This window comes from Phyllobates terribilis, unplaced genomic scaffold (genome assembly GCF_046119375.1).
Source record: "Phyllobates terribilis strain yellow unplaced genomic scaffold, ASM4611937v1 Scaffold_12__6_contigs__length_324123572, whole genome shotgun sequence".
In the NCBI taxonomy this organism is placed as follows: Eukaryota; Metazoa; Chordata; class Amphibia; order Anura; family Dendrobatidae; genus Phyllobates; species Phyllobates terribilis.
This window is the reverse complement of record NW_027362772.1, coordinates 275,974,723-275,990,545: the sequence shown is the minus strand read 5'-3', so window position 1 is coordinate 275,990,545 and position 15,823 is coordinate 275,974,723. Positions and strand designations below refer to the sequence as shown.

The 15,823-nt window shown below is 42.3% G+C and overlaps 1 protein-coding gene across 1 annotated transcript in view; it reads right to left on the bottom strand.

Annotated features, from left to right (window-relative positions):
* Positions 1–4,411: 4,411 nt before the first annotated feature.
* The window catches only part of TMPRSS5 (transmembrane serine protease 5), a 223,795-nt gene continuing 212,383 nt past the window's right edge, over positions 4,412–15,823 (bottom strand). The window contains exons 7-13 of the mRNA XM_073655271.1: positions 15,570–15,613; positions 15,141–15,303; positions 13,642–13,823; positions 10,180–10,278; positions 6,038–6,180; positions 4,957–5,109; positions 4,412–4,885 (exon numbers count right to left, since the gene is read on the bottom strand). Coding sequence (XP_073511372.1) covers positions 4,877–4,885; positions 4,957–5,109; positions 6,038–6,180; positions 10,180–10,278; positions 13,642–13,823; positions 15,141–15,303; positions 15,570–15,613 — 793 coding nt within the window. The 3' untranslated portion in view covers positions 4,412–4,876. The remainder of the gene's footprint in view (positions 4,886–4,956; positions 5,110–6,037; positions 6,181–10,179; positions 10,279–13,641; positions 13,824–15,140; positions 15,304–15,569; positions 15,614–15,823) is intronic.

Below are 15,823 nucleotides of genomic sequence, written 5' to 3'. Positions count from 1 at the left end.
AATGTTTTTATACTTCACTCTAGTTACTAATTGAAATTTGTTACAAATTTTCTCCAAAAATGTCATTCTCCAAATTTTTGGGATTCAATTAGCAGAAATCCAATAAAATGTCAGTTAATCGACCACCATACTGCGTTCTTCTGAGGTTGAGAAGGGGTTAAAATACAGTATACTTGCATTTCCTAACGAGGTCGCTGCTCTTTCCTGTCTTTTCCTCTTCCTGCGCTCACGCGGTCATGTGGGGGGCAAGTTAATGATGTATAAAAGCCCCCCATCCCCCTCTGACGGGGCCAATCAATGGCATGAGTTCCTAGAAAAATCAAAGACCAATGGAGAGCAGGGGCCTCGTTAAAACAGACCTGTAAAATGTATTTTTAGTAATTTTTTTAACCCCTTCCCAATTCAGGGCTGTGGAGTCGGAGTCGGTGCTCATTTTGGTGGAGACGGTATATAATGGACCGACTCCTAAAATATATAATAAATTGGGTGCAGTAGATCAATGCAGTTTGTGGGGAATATTTTTTCATAGGAATTTGGGAAAGTTATGAAATGTCCTATAAATGGCTGTTCTATTCCTGATATAAGGCTACATTCACATACAGCGTTTTTTGCTGCGTTTTTTGAGGATACGTTTTTCAGCTGCAAAAGCAGATCAGCTTTTTAAAAAACTGCATCACCTGAAAGGTTTTTGAGCTCATAAATAATGTTTTCAATAGCAAAAGCAGATTAGAAAAACGCCGAACAAACTGACATGCTCATTCTTTGTGAGGATCCGTTTTTGAGCCCAAAAACGGATCCTCACAAAACAATGTGTCTGAATGTCATATCTTGAAGCCCATTGACTTTGCTGGGATGCCCAGAGTCACTGCATTTTACTGCAAAAAACGGATCCGCAAAAACGCTGTGTGTGAATCATGGCCGTAGCCAGCAAGGGGCAGGGGGGGGGCAGCTGCCCCCCCCCTAGAAGCAGGGGCACGCACCTATCAAAACTCACTTGTATGCTGCAGTGCTCCCGTCCTGCACTGGCTCAAGACTGCAGGGGGCAATCTCCCTTCCTTTGTCCTGTCTTCTGCCGTCTTCACCAGAGAGAGGAGGGGGAGGGGTGCCTGCCCTGCACAGGATCTGATTCCTGGGCCCCGAGCTGGAGAAAGTGAAAATACTACTGCTCATCTCTGTCACAGGAAGGTAACTAATGCTAATATTGTAGGTGATTATTATGTGCTCTCTGTACAATGTGTGTGAACTATATGTGCGATATGTGCAATGTACTATTTGCTGTCTGTCTATCACACTCTATCCCTCCATCTATCCCTCCATCTATCCATCCCTCCATCCATCTCTCCATCCATCCCTCCATCCATCCCTCCAGCTATCCATCATTATATTCTATCTAAATATCTTGATTATTGTATCATAAAATAATTAAATGTCTGATGTTCACATTGTACTACAATAAATTTTTCCCTTAAATATAAGTGAGAAATTGAGGAGTCGGAGTCGCAAGTTTGGCTTACCGACTCCACAGCCCTGCTTTCCATTTATTTTGCGCTGATGTCAGGAGAGACCTCCGAGCACAGTACGCGTCTTTTTTGTGGCCATCGGGGCACTATTTATTTGATCTTATTCTATTAAGACCGAATCAAATCTACCAGCCAAATCAAGCCATTCTGCCCGCCACGTAGAGGTGGATTGGAGAAATTATCCAAATTCAATAAATTATGGCACTTGGAAGAAGGGAAAGAAAACGAAAGCGCCTAAACAGAAAGTTGCTTAGTCATTGAGGGGTTAAGCAATATGGCAGAGTTTAAAGTGACTTGTCTCCAAATTATCCAAATCGATGACAAAGCGACTATCGGTGAGATGTTCTGGAAACATAACTCAAGTGAATGGAGACACCCGACACAAATTACAGGATCTGCTGCTAATGTCCTGGCGCCAGATGCTACAGGACACCATCGGAGGTCTCGTGGAGTCCAGTCCTTACACTGTTCAGAGATGTGATTCTTGGCAGAAACAGGGAGACGAGAGAATATTCGTGTGGTTGAGATTGTTAAGGACTCACCTGGTGAGGTGGATTCTCTAAGCCACAAGCCAGGGTAAGCAGCACGAACTGAAGGCGATGGCACAGCACGCAGGACTTTTTGGAAGGCAGAGTATGCAGGACGGCAGGCAGACAAACAAAGCAGGACACACCAGAAAACACAGATCCGGGAGTGTAGACACACACAGGAACTGAACATAGACTAAAATGTGAACAACATCAGTGAGAAGTTTTATTATGCTTTCGCCAGACGAAGGGTTAAGCAGCAAACAAATGAAGAATGGAGTGAAAATAGGGATGAAAAGGCAAACTTGTTTGTAGAGAAGATAAACTCTGTTGCAGCAGCAGCAGCGTTGAAGTGTGAACAAGTCCAGGGAAGAGTTAGTTATGCTTCCAGCAGTTGAAGAGTTAAATCAGCTGGTCAGAGCCAAGAAGTGGATGCAGACTGAAGATTTTAAAAGGAGTTTGCTGAGATGATTGCAGCTGATAGAGCTGGGGAGAGAGATTGCAAAGCACAAGCTATCCGAACACAAAGCTACTAAATACTCACACACACAAATGTCAGCTTTAAAAGGCCTTCGGTGATTATGTTACTGGAGTTTGCCAGACAATTTGTGAAACCCGATGTGGAGCACAACAAAGGGCGGTGGTAATAGGGGAAGGGAGCAGAGCCAGGTGCATAACAGGTATGTTATTTCTCATTGCTATAGACTTAAAGTTTAAAGGGGTAATTGCCATCTTCACAGCTGGATACTGTTAGTGCTTATCAAGACAAGCAATTTTGCAATTTACTGCTTATATAAATTTTTAGCTGTTCTTGAGATATCAGCGTTTTTCTTTTGTTTACACCTCGTTTCCTTGGAGACTGACCACTACTACTACTGCTAGAAAAGCAGAGAAGGAGCAGTGCTTATGTGACACCCCAGGGGTCTGGTTGCCACAGTGATAGAGATGTTATGTCTGAGAGCAGGTGGGAGGTCCTTTGGTCAGGGATCCTGTGCATGCCACACCTCCTGCCCAGTCTTGGGAGGGGAAGAACTTCCCCTATATAAACCTGGGGCTGAAGCAGGGTTAGGAGTCAAGGAGAGTAGAGACAAGAGACAGTCATAGGAAGAAACAGCTGGAGCTCAGTGGGAGCAATACTACTACGAGTCAGGGGCTGGCAGCTGCAGAGCTCGCCCTGACTGAGAAGCTTTCTTACCGGACCCGGAGTCCGAGGCTGTGGGGACTAACTCTTACCCAGCAGCAGAAGCCGACCGGCAGGGGATTTCAGGTCCTCAGGCCCAGAAACCCGAAGGCACGGTCACACGTGTGGGACCAGCACCGCCATCGTGGAGCGGAAGCCAATAGAAGGCCCCGAGTCACCGGCCATACGGGTGAGCACCACACAGTACACTCAGGGACGTGGGCTACTTATATCCGCTTCTAGCAAGGTAGCCAGAAGAGTACAGTCAGTTTGGGAGGCCTACAACTCCGCCTGGCCAGGGGAGATCCCATCTGCTCAAGGACTGACCAGGCCCCGTTCGCTAGCAAGTACTCCGGGAGGGTCTATCGTTGTTACCAGTAAAGACCCTGAATTACACCGCACCGTCTCTGAGTGGTTCCTGCTACCCCCATCTTCCACGTCGGCTGCCCTGAGGCCATACCCCTCCCGTTGGGGGTTATACTATCACGCTGCACAATTCTACACCGGCCTCAGCGGTCTGCCCTGCAGCGGCAGCTCCATAGCTGCAAATCAACGGGTGGCGTAGTCGACACTCAAATAACATCTATCAAGACTGCCACACACTGAGTCTGACTCCCTGGGCACGGACCGGGTCCCCGCCACTCGGAGACTATAACCCTCATCTGATCCGGTTCCGGGTAAGCCCCCGTGCGCGAGACGCTGCGCGACACAGCAGGCCCAGGGGCGCGTCACTTACAAGGTCTCTTCTATTGAGCTTGTCAACACTGTTTTGAAGCTGGGTAGGATCACTGGTGCACGCAGTTACCTCCTAATCCCGGACAACTTGAGCACAGTGATTACAAGCAAGACTGCAGAGGTGGTCGGTCTCCTAGGCAAAGGAGTTGTGAATGGAAGAAAAATGTTAATATCTCAAGAACGGTTGAGAATTTTTAGAAGCAGTAAATTGCAAAAGTGCTGTTAACTATGTTACTAACATAATTATGACGATATCCATGTGTGAAGATGGGGGACACACCCTTTAAATCAAGAAAAAAAAGTTTTTTGGCAGATGCAATGCAAGCGCGAGGAAAAATCTTGTCTCTGTTTACATACAGTATGAGGTTTGTGCTTTGTTTAGGTCTTCTCTTTTTGTCATAAAACGAAAACTCCAGCGAGGAAAAGAGTGGTCAGAAGCGACTTAAATAGGATTTATTATATCACTTCAATGCGACAGAGCAAAAAAAAAAAAAAACAGCAATGTATGATGGAGAGTAATTAGTGGAGCTGTCAATTATACTAATTACACCAGAACCCAGCGCACAAATCTTTGTAGAATGGATGTGAAATGTAACTGGCTTTATCTATGGACTAGATCGCGTCAGTAAAAACTTGGCGATAACGGAGCACGGTTGTATCTGGAGGCCGAGAGATCTTCCACCTCCAAAGGTTCCCATCTGGAGAAGAAGAATCTGTTCTATAACGTTTCCAATCCTTTATGATCCACTGCTGACGCTGGAGGCAAAAACTGCATCAAGATGGGATTGCACAGTATATCACTCGATTTCAGAAGACTTGACTCTGGATTGTCTTTATCCAACCTCTCGAAATCATGGATGGAGTGCGACCACTACTGGTTCCACTGGCCAGAGGTCCAGGTGGTTAAATTGCTTCTAGTCCTCCTGAAATAGAATTCCAAGTGGTCATTCGGGTGTCGTAGGGTCTGAACTCACCGGAGAAGACAGAATATTACCTCGATGCTCCTATGTATCCAGTCTAGGAAGGATGCAATCTTAGTGTAGACCCCCGGCCGGTTGGGCTCGGCACATCCCATTCCCCAGCTCACCACTCCAACCAGGCGCCAGGTATAGTCAGTCTGACAAACCAATGGTCCACCGCTGTCACCCTACAGGAACAAGGTCAGACAAAGTAAAGTGAGCCGAGACCCTTCTTTTACGATGCCGCTTATTTTTTTTTACCACCGGCCAAAAAATTGGCAAAATTTTTTAGATTTACACAAATGTTCTATAGGGCCCATCTATGTAATGTGGTGTTGGTGTAGGAGATATTGATAAATACTTACACCCTTGGTCTACATTATTTAACCTCTTTACGCTACAGCAGTTTTTAGGTTTTGTTTTTTTTGCACTTTTAATTCCTTCCCTTGGTTTGCTTAATTTTTTGTTTTCATAGTACAGACTTTTATAGAGGCGGCGATACCAAATATGTTTAATTGGAAGAAGGGGTGGTTCACTCTTATGATTTCTTTATTTTTTATAGGATCACAGTTTTTTTTCTTTATAATCTGAGAGCATCGTGATGAAGGGGCTGAAACACTGATTCCAGTGATGTGTCACTTGCTGGTCTGCTTGCTGTCATTTTGATGTAATCACAGTTTTCTATGCTGCAGATTTAGCAGTGCTCTAAATGCTGAGCCCTCTATAACTCCGCCCACACCACTGATTGGCAGCTTCTTGTGCACACTGTATTGTCAGCTGCTAATCAGTGGTGGGGGTGGGGTTACACACAGCAGGAGGACTTGGAGGCACAAGACACCTAGTCTTGTAGTGATAATCTCCTGCTGATAAAAAAAAAAAAAGAAAGTGTTTTAAGACGGCAACACACAGCCCAGTCAGTCACACATTGCTGGAATCAGGGTCTCGGCTCCTACATCATGCTTCTCTCAGATTACATTAAAAAAAAGGCTGACTTTATTTTTCAGCTCCCCTAGGGGACTTCAGTATGTCATCATTTGAGTTTAATCGAAAATACAATAAAAGTAGGAGATGTTCGAAGTGTTTCAGGCTTCTTGTCAGTAACTATTCAGTCCATACCTGACAAGCATCAACTTTTCCATCCAGGTATCCAGCACAAAGCATCCGGGGAGTAATATCTCCATCGTATATGCAGGAACTGTTGCATTTCTTGCTACTGATGAGGGGAACCATGGCTTCCTTCAGACTCCGAGGCATGTGAGCTAAAGAGACGAGATACTTGTGAATCAGTTCGACATCTGGATAACGCCTAAGACTGCATTCACACACAGCAACAGCGCTGTGTCTGAAAGCTGCAGCAGCCCTGCGCCACTGTGGTCTTTCATCTGAAAAAGTTGGAAACCATTGGGATCAGTTGGTTTTTGAGGTGACCACACGGGTACAGGGCCGCTGTATTTTTTGTCTGTAATGTGGACACTGTCTTAGGTCATAAGGTGGTCACAGTTTGAGCCCCCTTAACTGTGTTTTGGCACTTTTAGGGTAAGGCCAGATGTGGATATTCTCTGTTGTGGAATATCCTATTCAAAGGGGTCAAGGTTTGGTGAGAAGATTAAAGGGGTATCCTGTGACTGTAATAGTCTTATGCCATCTTTAGGATGATCCATGGTGGTCCAGCACCCGGACTGATCAGCTAAATGAAGGGTCCCTCTAAATGTAAAATGTGTAATGGTCACACCCATTTGAAACTTTGATGAGGGGGTAAAAAATGCAGCGTAATCTGAATGTATATACTTTTTGTGGTGCTGCTTCTGGATGTAGTGGCCTTCTGCATCTACTCAGGCTTTAAAAGTCATTTTGGTATTTACCATTTTTCATCTGTAAATATGAATATCCTTCTTTTTATATTATAACCGCAAACATAAAATGACAACTTTTCCTTAATTGGACCTTGAAAACTACATAAAAGACACCATGCTGTGACCGGCAATGTTCACCGCCAAGCTGCAACCTGGAAATTAGCAGAAGATTGGGAAAACACACAGTAATTAACAGAAAGTGGGTCTTACATAATCTTCTCTCAAACGGAATAAGTCTTATTTTATCAGAGTTTTATATGGCTTTCTCTTAAAGGAACATTATTTAATCTACACTTGCTATTTTGTGTCTGTTTTCAACCATTTAAAGGGATCTGTTGGCATAATTTACCCCTCTAAATCACTTATACCACTACAAGGGTGCAATTAAAATCATTGCTAGCAAATCTGTGCTGCAGTTTACAGCATCGGTTTCATGAAAAATTGTAGCGCGTTTGGTTTCTACAGCCTCTATGCAACATTGTACATAGAGACTGAAGTCGGATCTTTAATTCTTATCCGTTACCCTAGTTCTTCTTGACGGCTTTATAAGCTGATTTGAAAGTTAAACTTTGATGTCATAAATCAGCTTGGAGGATGATTCAGAAGAGAGATAAAGGTTACAGACTCATCTGCAGTTTGCTATGTGCTGTGATACATAGAGGCTGTAGAAACTAAATGGTACAAACGTTTTGAAGAATACCTAGTGCAAAAATTCTTTTTAGCCCAAAGTACATTCATTTAATCTGAAATTGTCTTTTTAAAAATGCAGTCAGCAGACAGCATGAGAACAGAAAAAGCCGAGCAAACTGATATATAGTTTTGTAGGAAAAGATTCATTATTACTTTTTTAATTTCAGTCTTTGCTAATTTGGCGTTTTTAAGTCAAGTGGTCCTAATCTGTGATTGACATCTTTCCTTGTATCAGTGTGCATAGAGAGGTAGCTGTTAGGGATGAGCGGACCTGTGGAAGTTCGGGTTCTAGTACCCTACCTGAACTTTATTCCAAAGTTTGGTTCGTGTATGAGAACTGCAACCAAACTTGAATCAGAACCTGAACCCCATTGATAACAATGGGGACCCGATGTTAGAACCCTCCTGTTTGTTTTTTTCCATCTTGTGTTTTGCGGTCACGTGACCATCTGCCTTTATATTCCAGCTCCGCCCTTTTGTCTGTGCTGGACTTCAGTGTTCTACTGTCTCTCTAGCCAGGTGCTTCGGTGCCTTTCTCTGTCAGTTCGCTTGGTCCTTCTGGGACCTCTAGTACCTTATTGTCAGTTTGTCTTTTTGTGTTCTGCTACAACTTCTCTGTTCAGGAGGTGTCCCATTTTGTCCCAGTCCTTAGTTCTTTTAGGGACCCCTCCCCTTATGCTATAGGTCTTCGTTCAGACTAGCCGAGGACTAAGGCGGGTCTGTTCGCTAGGAACAGGCAGCCCGCTACATCGTAGGGATTCAGCTTAGTCTTACTGTAGGGGACAGCTTTCCCCTATCTTTCCTTAGTATATGTTGCAGATCATAACACCCGAACTTTTGGGCTGGAAAATTTTCTCTCTCCTGTGGACTTCCCCCAGAACTGCGATCATTGCTACAGACTTCCAGGATAAGTCCGTGTTCAGCATTTAGCAACAGACACTAACTGTCCGGTACAAACCCCAAACTTTTAAGTTCGAGTTCGCTCATCTCTAGTAGCTGTCGTTCATTGATTAGGACCACCTTCTTGACTAAAAAGCAGGAATACAATGCAAGTTATACAGAATCTTTCCCCATAAAACTGCATAGCAGTTTGCTCATCTGCATTTGTGCTGTAACATACTCCTTGCAGACTGGAGTGCATTTTCAAAATGTCAGGTTCATTTTAAAGAGACTCTGTCACTTGCAATAAATATGTATTTTTTTATCCTGTGTAAATGCCGCTGTTCTCCTGAATGTGGCGCTGTTTTTCTTCTGTTCCTGCACCTCTCCGTTCCTGAGATATGGCCCCTTCTTCACTGTGCTTAAATCCAGTCTTGTAAAGCAAATGGGCGTGGTCACTAATGCTCCTCCTTGGGCCACGCCTAGTTGACTAAAATTACTAGATTTATATACAGGTAAGAAGGGGACATAGCTCAGGAACGGAGAGGCGTAGAAACAAAATAAAAACAGTGCCGCATTCAGGAGAACAGCGGCATTTACATCAGCTTAAAAAAATATATATTATGCCAAGTGACAGGTCCTGTTTAATTTAAAAAAAATGCAACAATATTCTTTAAATCTAGTTATCAAGTGCACTTAAAAGATCATTTTTTCAGTATTTCATTGCTCAGGTAATATAATTGTACTTAGTGCATCGTTATTAGCCATTATTAATATACTGGCTGTCTTCATATTATGAAACATTAGAGGTACTTGGGGACTAAAGTTTGGGGATCTTCCAAGAAGTCCCAAAATTCCTTGCCACCTCTAAGTACCACTATATATTTCATATTTTGAGGTTTGAGGACCTTCAGATACCTGTTCTCATTGTTATCCATTTTTCGTTATTTATATAGCACCAACATAATAGAAGCGCTGTACATAGCACGCACTTATGTTTACATGCCGACATGTGAATGAGGCCGGCAGCTCATTTTATAGGCTGCAGGCTTTAGAAATAGCGATCCTTACAGAAGGTTATCATCCATCATTGCAGATTACTCAGTTACTATATACATGACATCGCTACAGCATTTCTTAGCTCTCCGTCCTTTCTCCAGTTACTGGAGTTTTTTTTTTCCATCTCCTAACAGGATTGAGGATGTCAAGGTGTCGGACCTCAGAGCCGTATAACGTATCAGACAGAGAGAGCTTTAATTATCACACGTACCTGGGAAGGACTCATTCATTCATAGAATCAATAAAGGTCACGGTCGGACGATCCATCTATGCCGCTATACGTTACCCATAATGAATGTGCCATCAGTACAATAGTCAGTGTGCGTATAGTCCTAGGAAAAAAGTGCTGTCTCTCTTCCAGATAACCCATAGTATTGTGCGTTTATTACATTAAGGATTAGAAACCCCTCAATTAGTCGTCAATAAAAATTGTTCCACCGTTTTGGGTTTACAGCTCCTATGCAGACCTATACGTCTTCAAATAAACCGTACAGTCGCCTCCTGTTTTCATATCCTATTCCAGTGTTTCTCAACATGTGATATGTGTAACCTAGGAGGAATGTGCTACAGGTCAAGAAGGTACCAAATTGTGAGGGAGCCTGACCCCGGCACATCATGGTTTTATTGTTCTTCTGAGTGATATTATTGAGAAATTATGACACTCGTCCTACTTTTCAGGAAAGACATTAGAGCGATTTTATTTGCACTGATGAGTGCGAGCCCTTATTGTAGTTTTCCCAGCAAAACTAAAAAACATTACATAAGGGTAATACTCACTATTGTCAGGATGAGTATGTCCCCAGCCCGAGATCCAGCACTCAGAGCCCGCAGGGATATCTTGCTCATATTGCGGTAGACACACAGGGCGAACGCTATCTAAGAGAAATCATGTTCAACAAATTAAAAAAGTGATCTGCGAAAGGGGTTAGAAACATGAACAGTAATAGACTAAAAAAAAAAAGGATATAATGTGCACAACGCACAACATCATCTACAATATAAAAGTACAAAGAGCTCAGAAACACATCAAAACATTGAGCCGCCATGATCCTGGACAGGGACAATAAAGATTTCCAGCAGAAATATGCAAACATTAAAATTCCATTCATTGTCAGTAAGTAGATATTTAACAATTAGAATAAAATAAGGTGTATAATAATCAATGTGTTATGTTGGTTTATTTGCTGTGTCCAATCTGTGATTATAAGAGATTTCACTCCAAGCTGTGTGCTTGCTGTATCACAGGCTTATAGGATTAGGTGGAGACCAGGGAAACCAATCTACTTCCCTATGAGAGCTCAAGTATGACACAGACTTCCCGACTTTGACATTACTGACAGATCCATGAAAAAAAAACAACAACTGAAGAATGAAGACAAAGACGTTACACACTTACTGCACCTTGAGGCAATGTGAATTTTCCATTATTGGCTATCGATATCCTTTTACACTAACAGGGTCTGCTAATTATGGTGTTTTTTTTTCTGAAGTTCTTTATAGGTCATTAAAGATTAAAAAAATGATGTTTTAGACCTTGTGAGACTGATGTATTTACTTTGAAAATCCAAAGCAGAATGGCTGTATTATCCTTCTTGAAAGTTTATTTTCTATCTCATCCCACCTAGCCTGATTGACAGCGTCTCACTGTCCCTCCTCCCTGTTGCTGCTGAATCTGCACCCAACTAGCTTGACTAACAGCTTCTCATTATCCTTCCTCCCTACTGCTGCTGAGTCTACTCCCACCATGCTGAATTGACAGCTCTTCAGTGTCCATCCTACCTACTTCTACTAAATCTCCACTTACAAAGCCTGATTAATGATTCCTCAATGTCCCTCCTCCCTGCTGATTTTTCCCACCTAGCCTGATTGACAGAATCACACTCTCCCTCCTCCCTGATGCTACTGAATCTCCACCTAACTATCAATGTCCCTCCTCCCTGTTGATTCTTTGCCCACCTAGCCTGATTCACATCGTCTCACTGTCCCTCCTCCCTGTTGCTGCTGAATCTTCACCAAAGGAGCCTGATTGACAGCTCCTCATTGTCCTTCCTCCCTGCTGCTGCTGAATCTGCGCCCACCATTCGGAATTGACAGCTCTTTAGTGTCCATCCTCACAACTGCTATGAAATCTCCTCATAAGCGCTGATTAATGACTCCTCAATGTCCCTCCTCCCTGCTGATTCTTCATCCACCTAGTCTGATTGACAGCGTTTCACTGTCACTTCTCCCATCTGCTGCTGAAATCTCACATTGCTCAGTACAAGCTGCAGCATCAAGCTAAGTAAATGGAGACTGAATTAATTTATACTCATTTTAATATTAAGATTATACAGCTATGCTGATCGTAAATGGATTTTGGAGTAAGTACACCGGTTTCATCCGGTTTAAGGATCTGTTTATTTATGTATGCCCTTTGTATTGTGAAATCTGGTGAAAGTTCTGCTATAACAGTTTGAACGATTTAGGAGGATGGGGCTGGTGCATGATATATAAGACGATCGCGCACTCGTTCCAGTAGGTATCAGTAGATGTGATGTCACCTGCCCTGCTCACCTATCGCTCTGAAAGTTATCGGAGCAGGACTAACCCTTTAAGTTCTCCATTGCTTCCAGGACTACCCTCTCAATATCCAATAGATTTTCTGAACCCTGATTAATATAACTGAATAAAATGTGGAAACTGGAAGCAATCTAATCCAAAAATAATAATGTAACAAGGAACTGATATTTTATAAAATTGCCTGATAATTATTTTTTATATACAGTATAGCTTAAAGGGGATGTGCAACCCATATTTTTTTTTTATAAATAGCTGCCAATAGTCTAAAAAGTAGTAATACTTACCAATCTCCTGCCGACACTTCACTTGTCCCTACTGGTCCCTGTTTACTGGGCTTTAGCGATGTTTTTTTGGCATGATGTATGAACAAGGTTGACTAAAGTGGTGTTGACATGTCACCAACACAGACAATGATTGGCTGCAAAAGTCACATGTCACTTCAACACTACATCATTGGAGGATCCTCGTTAACAGAGACCGGTGAGGGACCTGGCAAAAATTGGAGTGGGAGTTAGTTTTACTCTTTATGTTATTTTAAAGCATTTGCAGTTGTTTGTAAATGCTATACATGGCACATATTGACCACACAGCATTTAATCTTAATTATCCAGATGTCTATTTTCAATAGGTCAGGAGACATTGTCATATTGTCCGAATGTTAACACTTCAGTTGATGTTTGTTGTAACTTATTGTCTGTTATCTCTAGAGGACAGGGATGCAGGGTCATTGAACAATGATGTTTGCTAATATGCTGCTTACATATTGTACCAGGCCAGCTAGTTTGTCAACCTGCAAAACAGAAGAGGACAAACTATAGGTATATTGATTAAATACTCAAACAATGAGAGTTGAACTCAATCCACCTGCTCCCTAACTTGTGGATGATGACATGAACCACAGGTGTGGATATAAAAAGGATCCCTATCTTTCTGAGAGAGAGACTCTTCAGAACAGCAACTAGGACATATGGCTCCATCAAGAGGGACACAGATTTAACTGTACAAGATGTCAGCTAAGGGAACCACAGCCCCAGCTGGAAGAACACATCTGTTCCATTGACTATCACAGAACCCATGGATATGTTTTGGGGAGCCACGTTGGGACCTTCCAGTCACCTGGAACACATGGATATGTTCGGAGAAGCCATGTTGGGACCCTCCGGTCACCTGGTCACATACCTCAATGGACTGTCAGCTTCTTAAGCTTGTCGTTACCTCCTCTCTGTGTGTCTGCCAAAAGTGGGGTGCCATTGGTTGGGGTAGTTGGCCCTGGAGTCGCAGCTCCTCTAATCACTGCCAGTCAGCGGAAGGGTGAGACTCTGTAATTTTGCACCATCTTGGGTATTTGCTGGGATTGTTCTATATGTTTATTGTCTGTTTGGTGATTCAAAAAAGTATTGGCACACTGTTTTACTCTCACCCTGAGTTGTCTGAGTAGTATTATGCCCACAGGAGACCCCCGTGTCTTCACACACATAATTTATTGCACCAGTCTGGTCCCAATGCAAGATTAAAAAAAATGTTGCCTGCAGGCATTTTTCTGATTGGTCTATGGATGTCCACATAGCACCCACATGATGATCTAAGCGAACAGGCAAGAACAAAATGTCTGTGCCCTTCTTCAGTCCCACCAATAATTTCTAAATCTACAACAACATAATAATATAATACAGAACCAACCTGAATAATTTAAAGGTTTCTCTAATTTCATCAATGCAATGTCATAATCATGGCTCCTGTCATCATACTTCTGATGATAAATGATTTTCTCCACCACCGATGAAGATGCATATTGCCTTACAGGGGAGTGACTGACAATGCCAGAAAGGACAGTCCAGCTGGACAGCGAAGGAGACCTGTAACTAATAAGATCTCTCATCAATAACACATGAAATCGAATAAAAAAAATCATTATTCACTTTGTCATTTACACCTTCCAAGTGATTAATCCTCATGGGTGGGACTTAATATATATTTGCATTAAACCTCATGGGTGGGGCTTGATATAATTGCATAAAACAAGCTGTGTTGATATTGTTTGAGGGCTTTTGGATAGAGTTAAAAAATATACCACGTACTTATTGCCATGCCATAGGAGCTGAATTTTTGCAAAAGTCTGGTCCAGTGGCTAGATCGGCATTCTGTTGCTTCTTAATGGGAGCCCTGCGAGCTCCCACCTGTCGGCATCCCCGACTCTTCTTTTCATTAGCCTGCCTGGTGCAATGTTGTGTGTGGCATACTGCAAAAATAATGTCCCGCTATTCAAAAGAGGATCCAGAAATGCCAGCAGGTAGGAATCCCCTTAGGCGGCCATGGATTACTGACCTGTCTTCTGGATTAATTACCCCATCGCTAATGTCCACCCTTACTTTTTCTTCAACTCCAATTTCTTACAGACCCCATGTTAGCAAAACCCTCACCAATAGTAATTTACACCATCATCACTGGGTGGCCACTTATAGACACATTGAATAAACATTCCGACAGAGTATCAAAAAACTCATGTTTTATTCTCTCTCTGCCATTGGTGTCAATATAAGGCACAACAGATTTAGTCTAGGAACGTTTATAGAATAACTCTTCCCATAATGAGGATGATCTTAGAAGTAAATCAGTGCAATGGAGGCAAAAGTATTTTCCAACTTGTACAAGATACCACTGTAGATTAATTAAATGAGAAAAAGAAAGTTAGCAAATCGAAACAAATAAAAATAAGCCATTACCGTATGTTCTTATTTGGACCTATTTTTGATTGATTGACAGGTTGGCTCATAATTGGGTCATCTATGGATCTAAATTAGACTATGCAGTAGGGATTTCAGACGAACAATTTCTATGATTGGTTTGTGAAGGTTTTTGTCGTGGATGAGAATGCCCAGAGATAAAACTACAAATCACTGATTTGCCTTAATCTGTGACCTTTTCTTGGCTTTCATTGATAGAATGGGATCATGAATGACTTGTAAAGTAGAGCATTGGGCAACAACCAGAAAAACCCAACATGATAGATCGATTTTCCGACAAATTGGTCAAGCATTTCTGCCATCACCTGCCAGCTGTCACCCCTGTTCAGATGAGGATGGTTTGCAAAAAATAGTCTAAATTGGTTTTTCGGCCATCCAAAATCTCTAGTGTATGTCCAGTTTAAACCATGTCAAGTTGAATCACGACCTACTTACTTGTGCACACAGTGTGCTGCGGTTATGATCCATTGCTGTGCTATGATGGAGCCACCACAGACGTGTTTGTTGTGTAGATATAGACTGACCAGCCATGGCCAACGACCCAAGCTCACATCATGTCCTCCAATTATTCGAGAAGATTTGGAACGGGATCCACATTCTGCAAAGGTAAGAGTAAAGTTGTAGTTTGCTTTAGGTTACCAAAAGATTTAATGGGGTTGTATGTGACTAGGAACAAGGTTTTCATCATTTTCTAGAAACAGACCCACTCCATGGTTTCTGTAGGATATTGCAACTCATGTGCTGTTCCTGGAAAAAAATTCAGGTTTCCTGTTTCCTAGATTTATAAAACTTCTTTAGGCAACGACTTTTTGCATTTACAGTTGTTTATATTGATGTTAAACTTGGGTAAAATTTAGAACTCACCTGAACATTTCAGTGCAACAATGTATCCAGACCGACATCCTCGTCTGCAAAGTGAAATATGGAAATAGAAGTCTAGCATAAAATGTACCGTCATTGTGAGAAATAGGAAATCATAACAGCAAATTAATAAAAAGAAAATTCATGGCATAATGTAGGTAGTAGGAAGAGGCCCAAAGATTGAAGGCGTCTATGTGACGTCTATTTTTCTTTGCTAATTCTCAAGAATGGGCAATGGTGATATTCAAGGATGCATA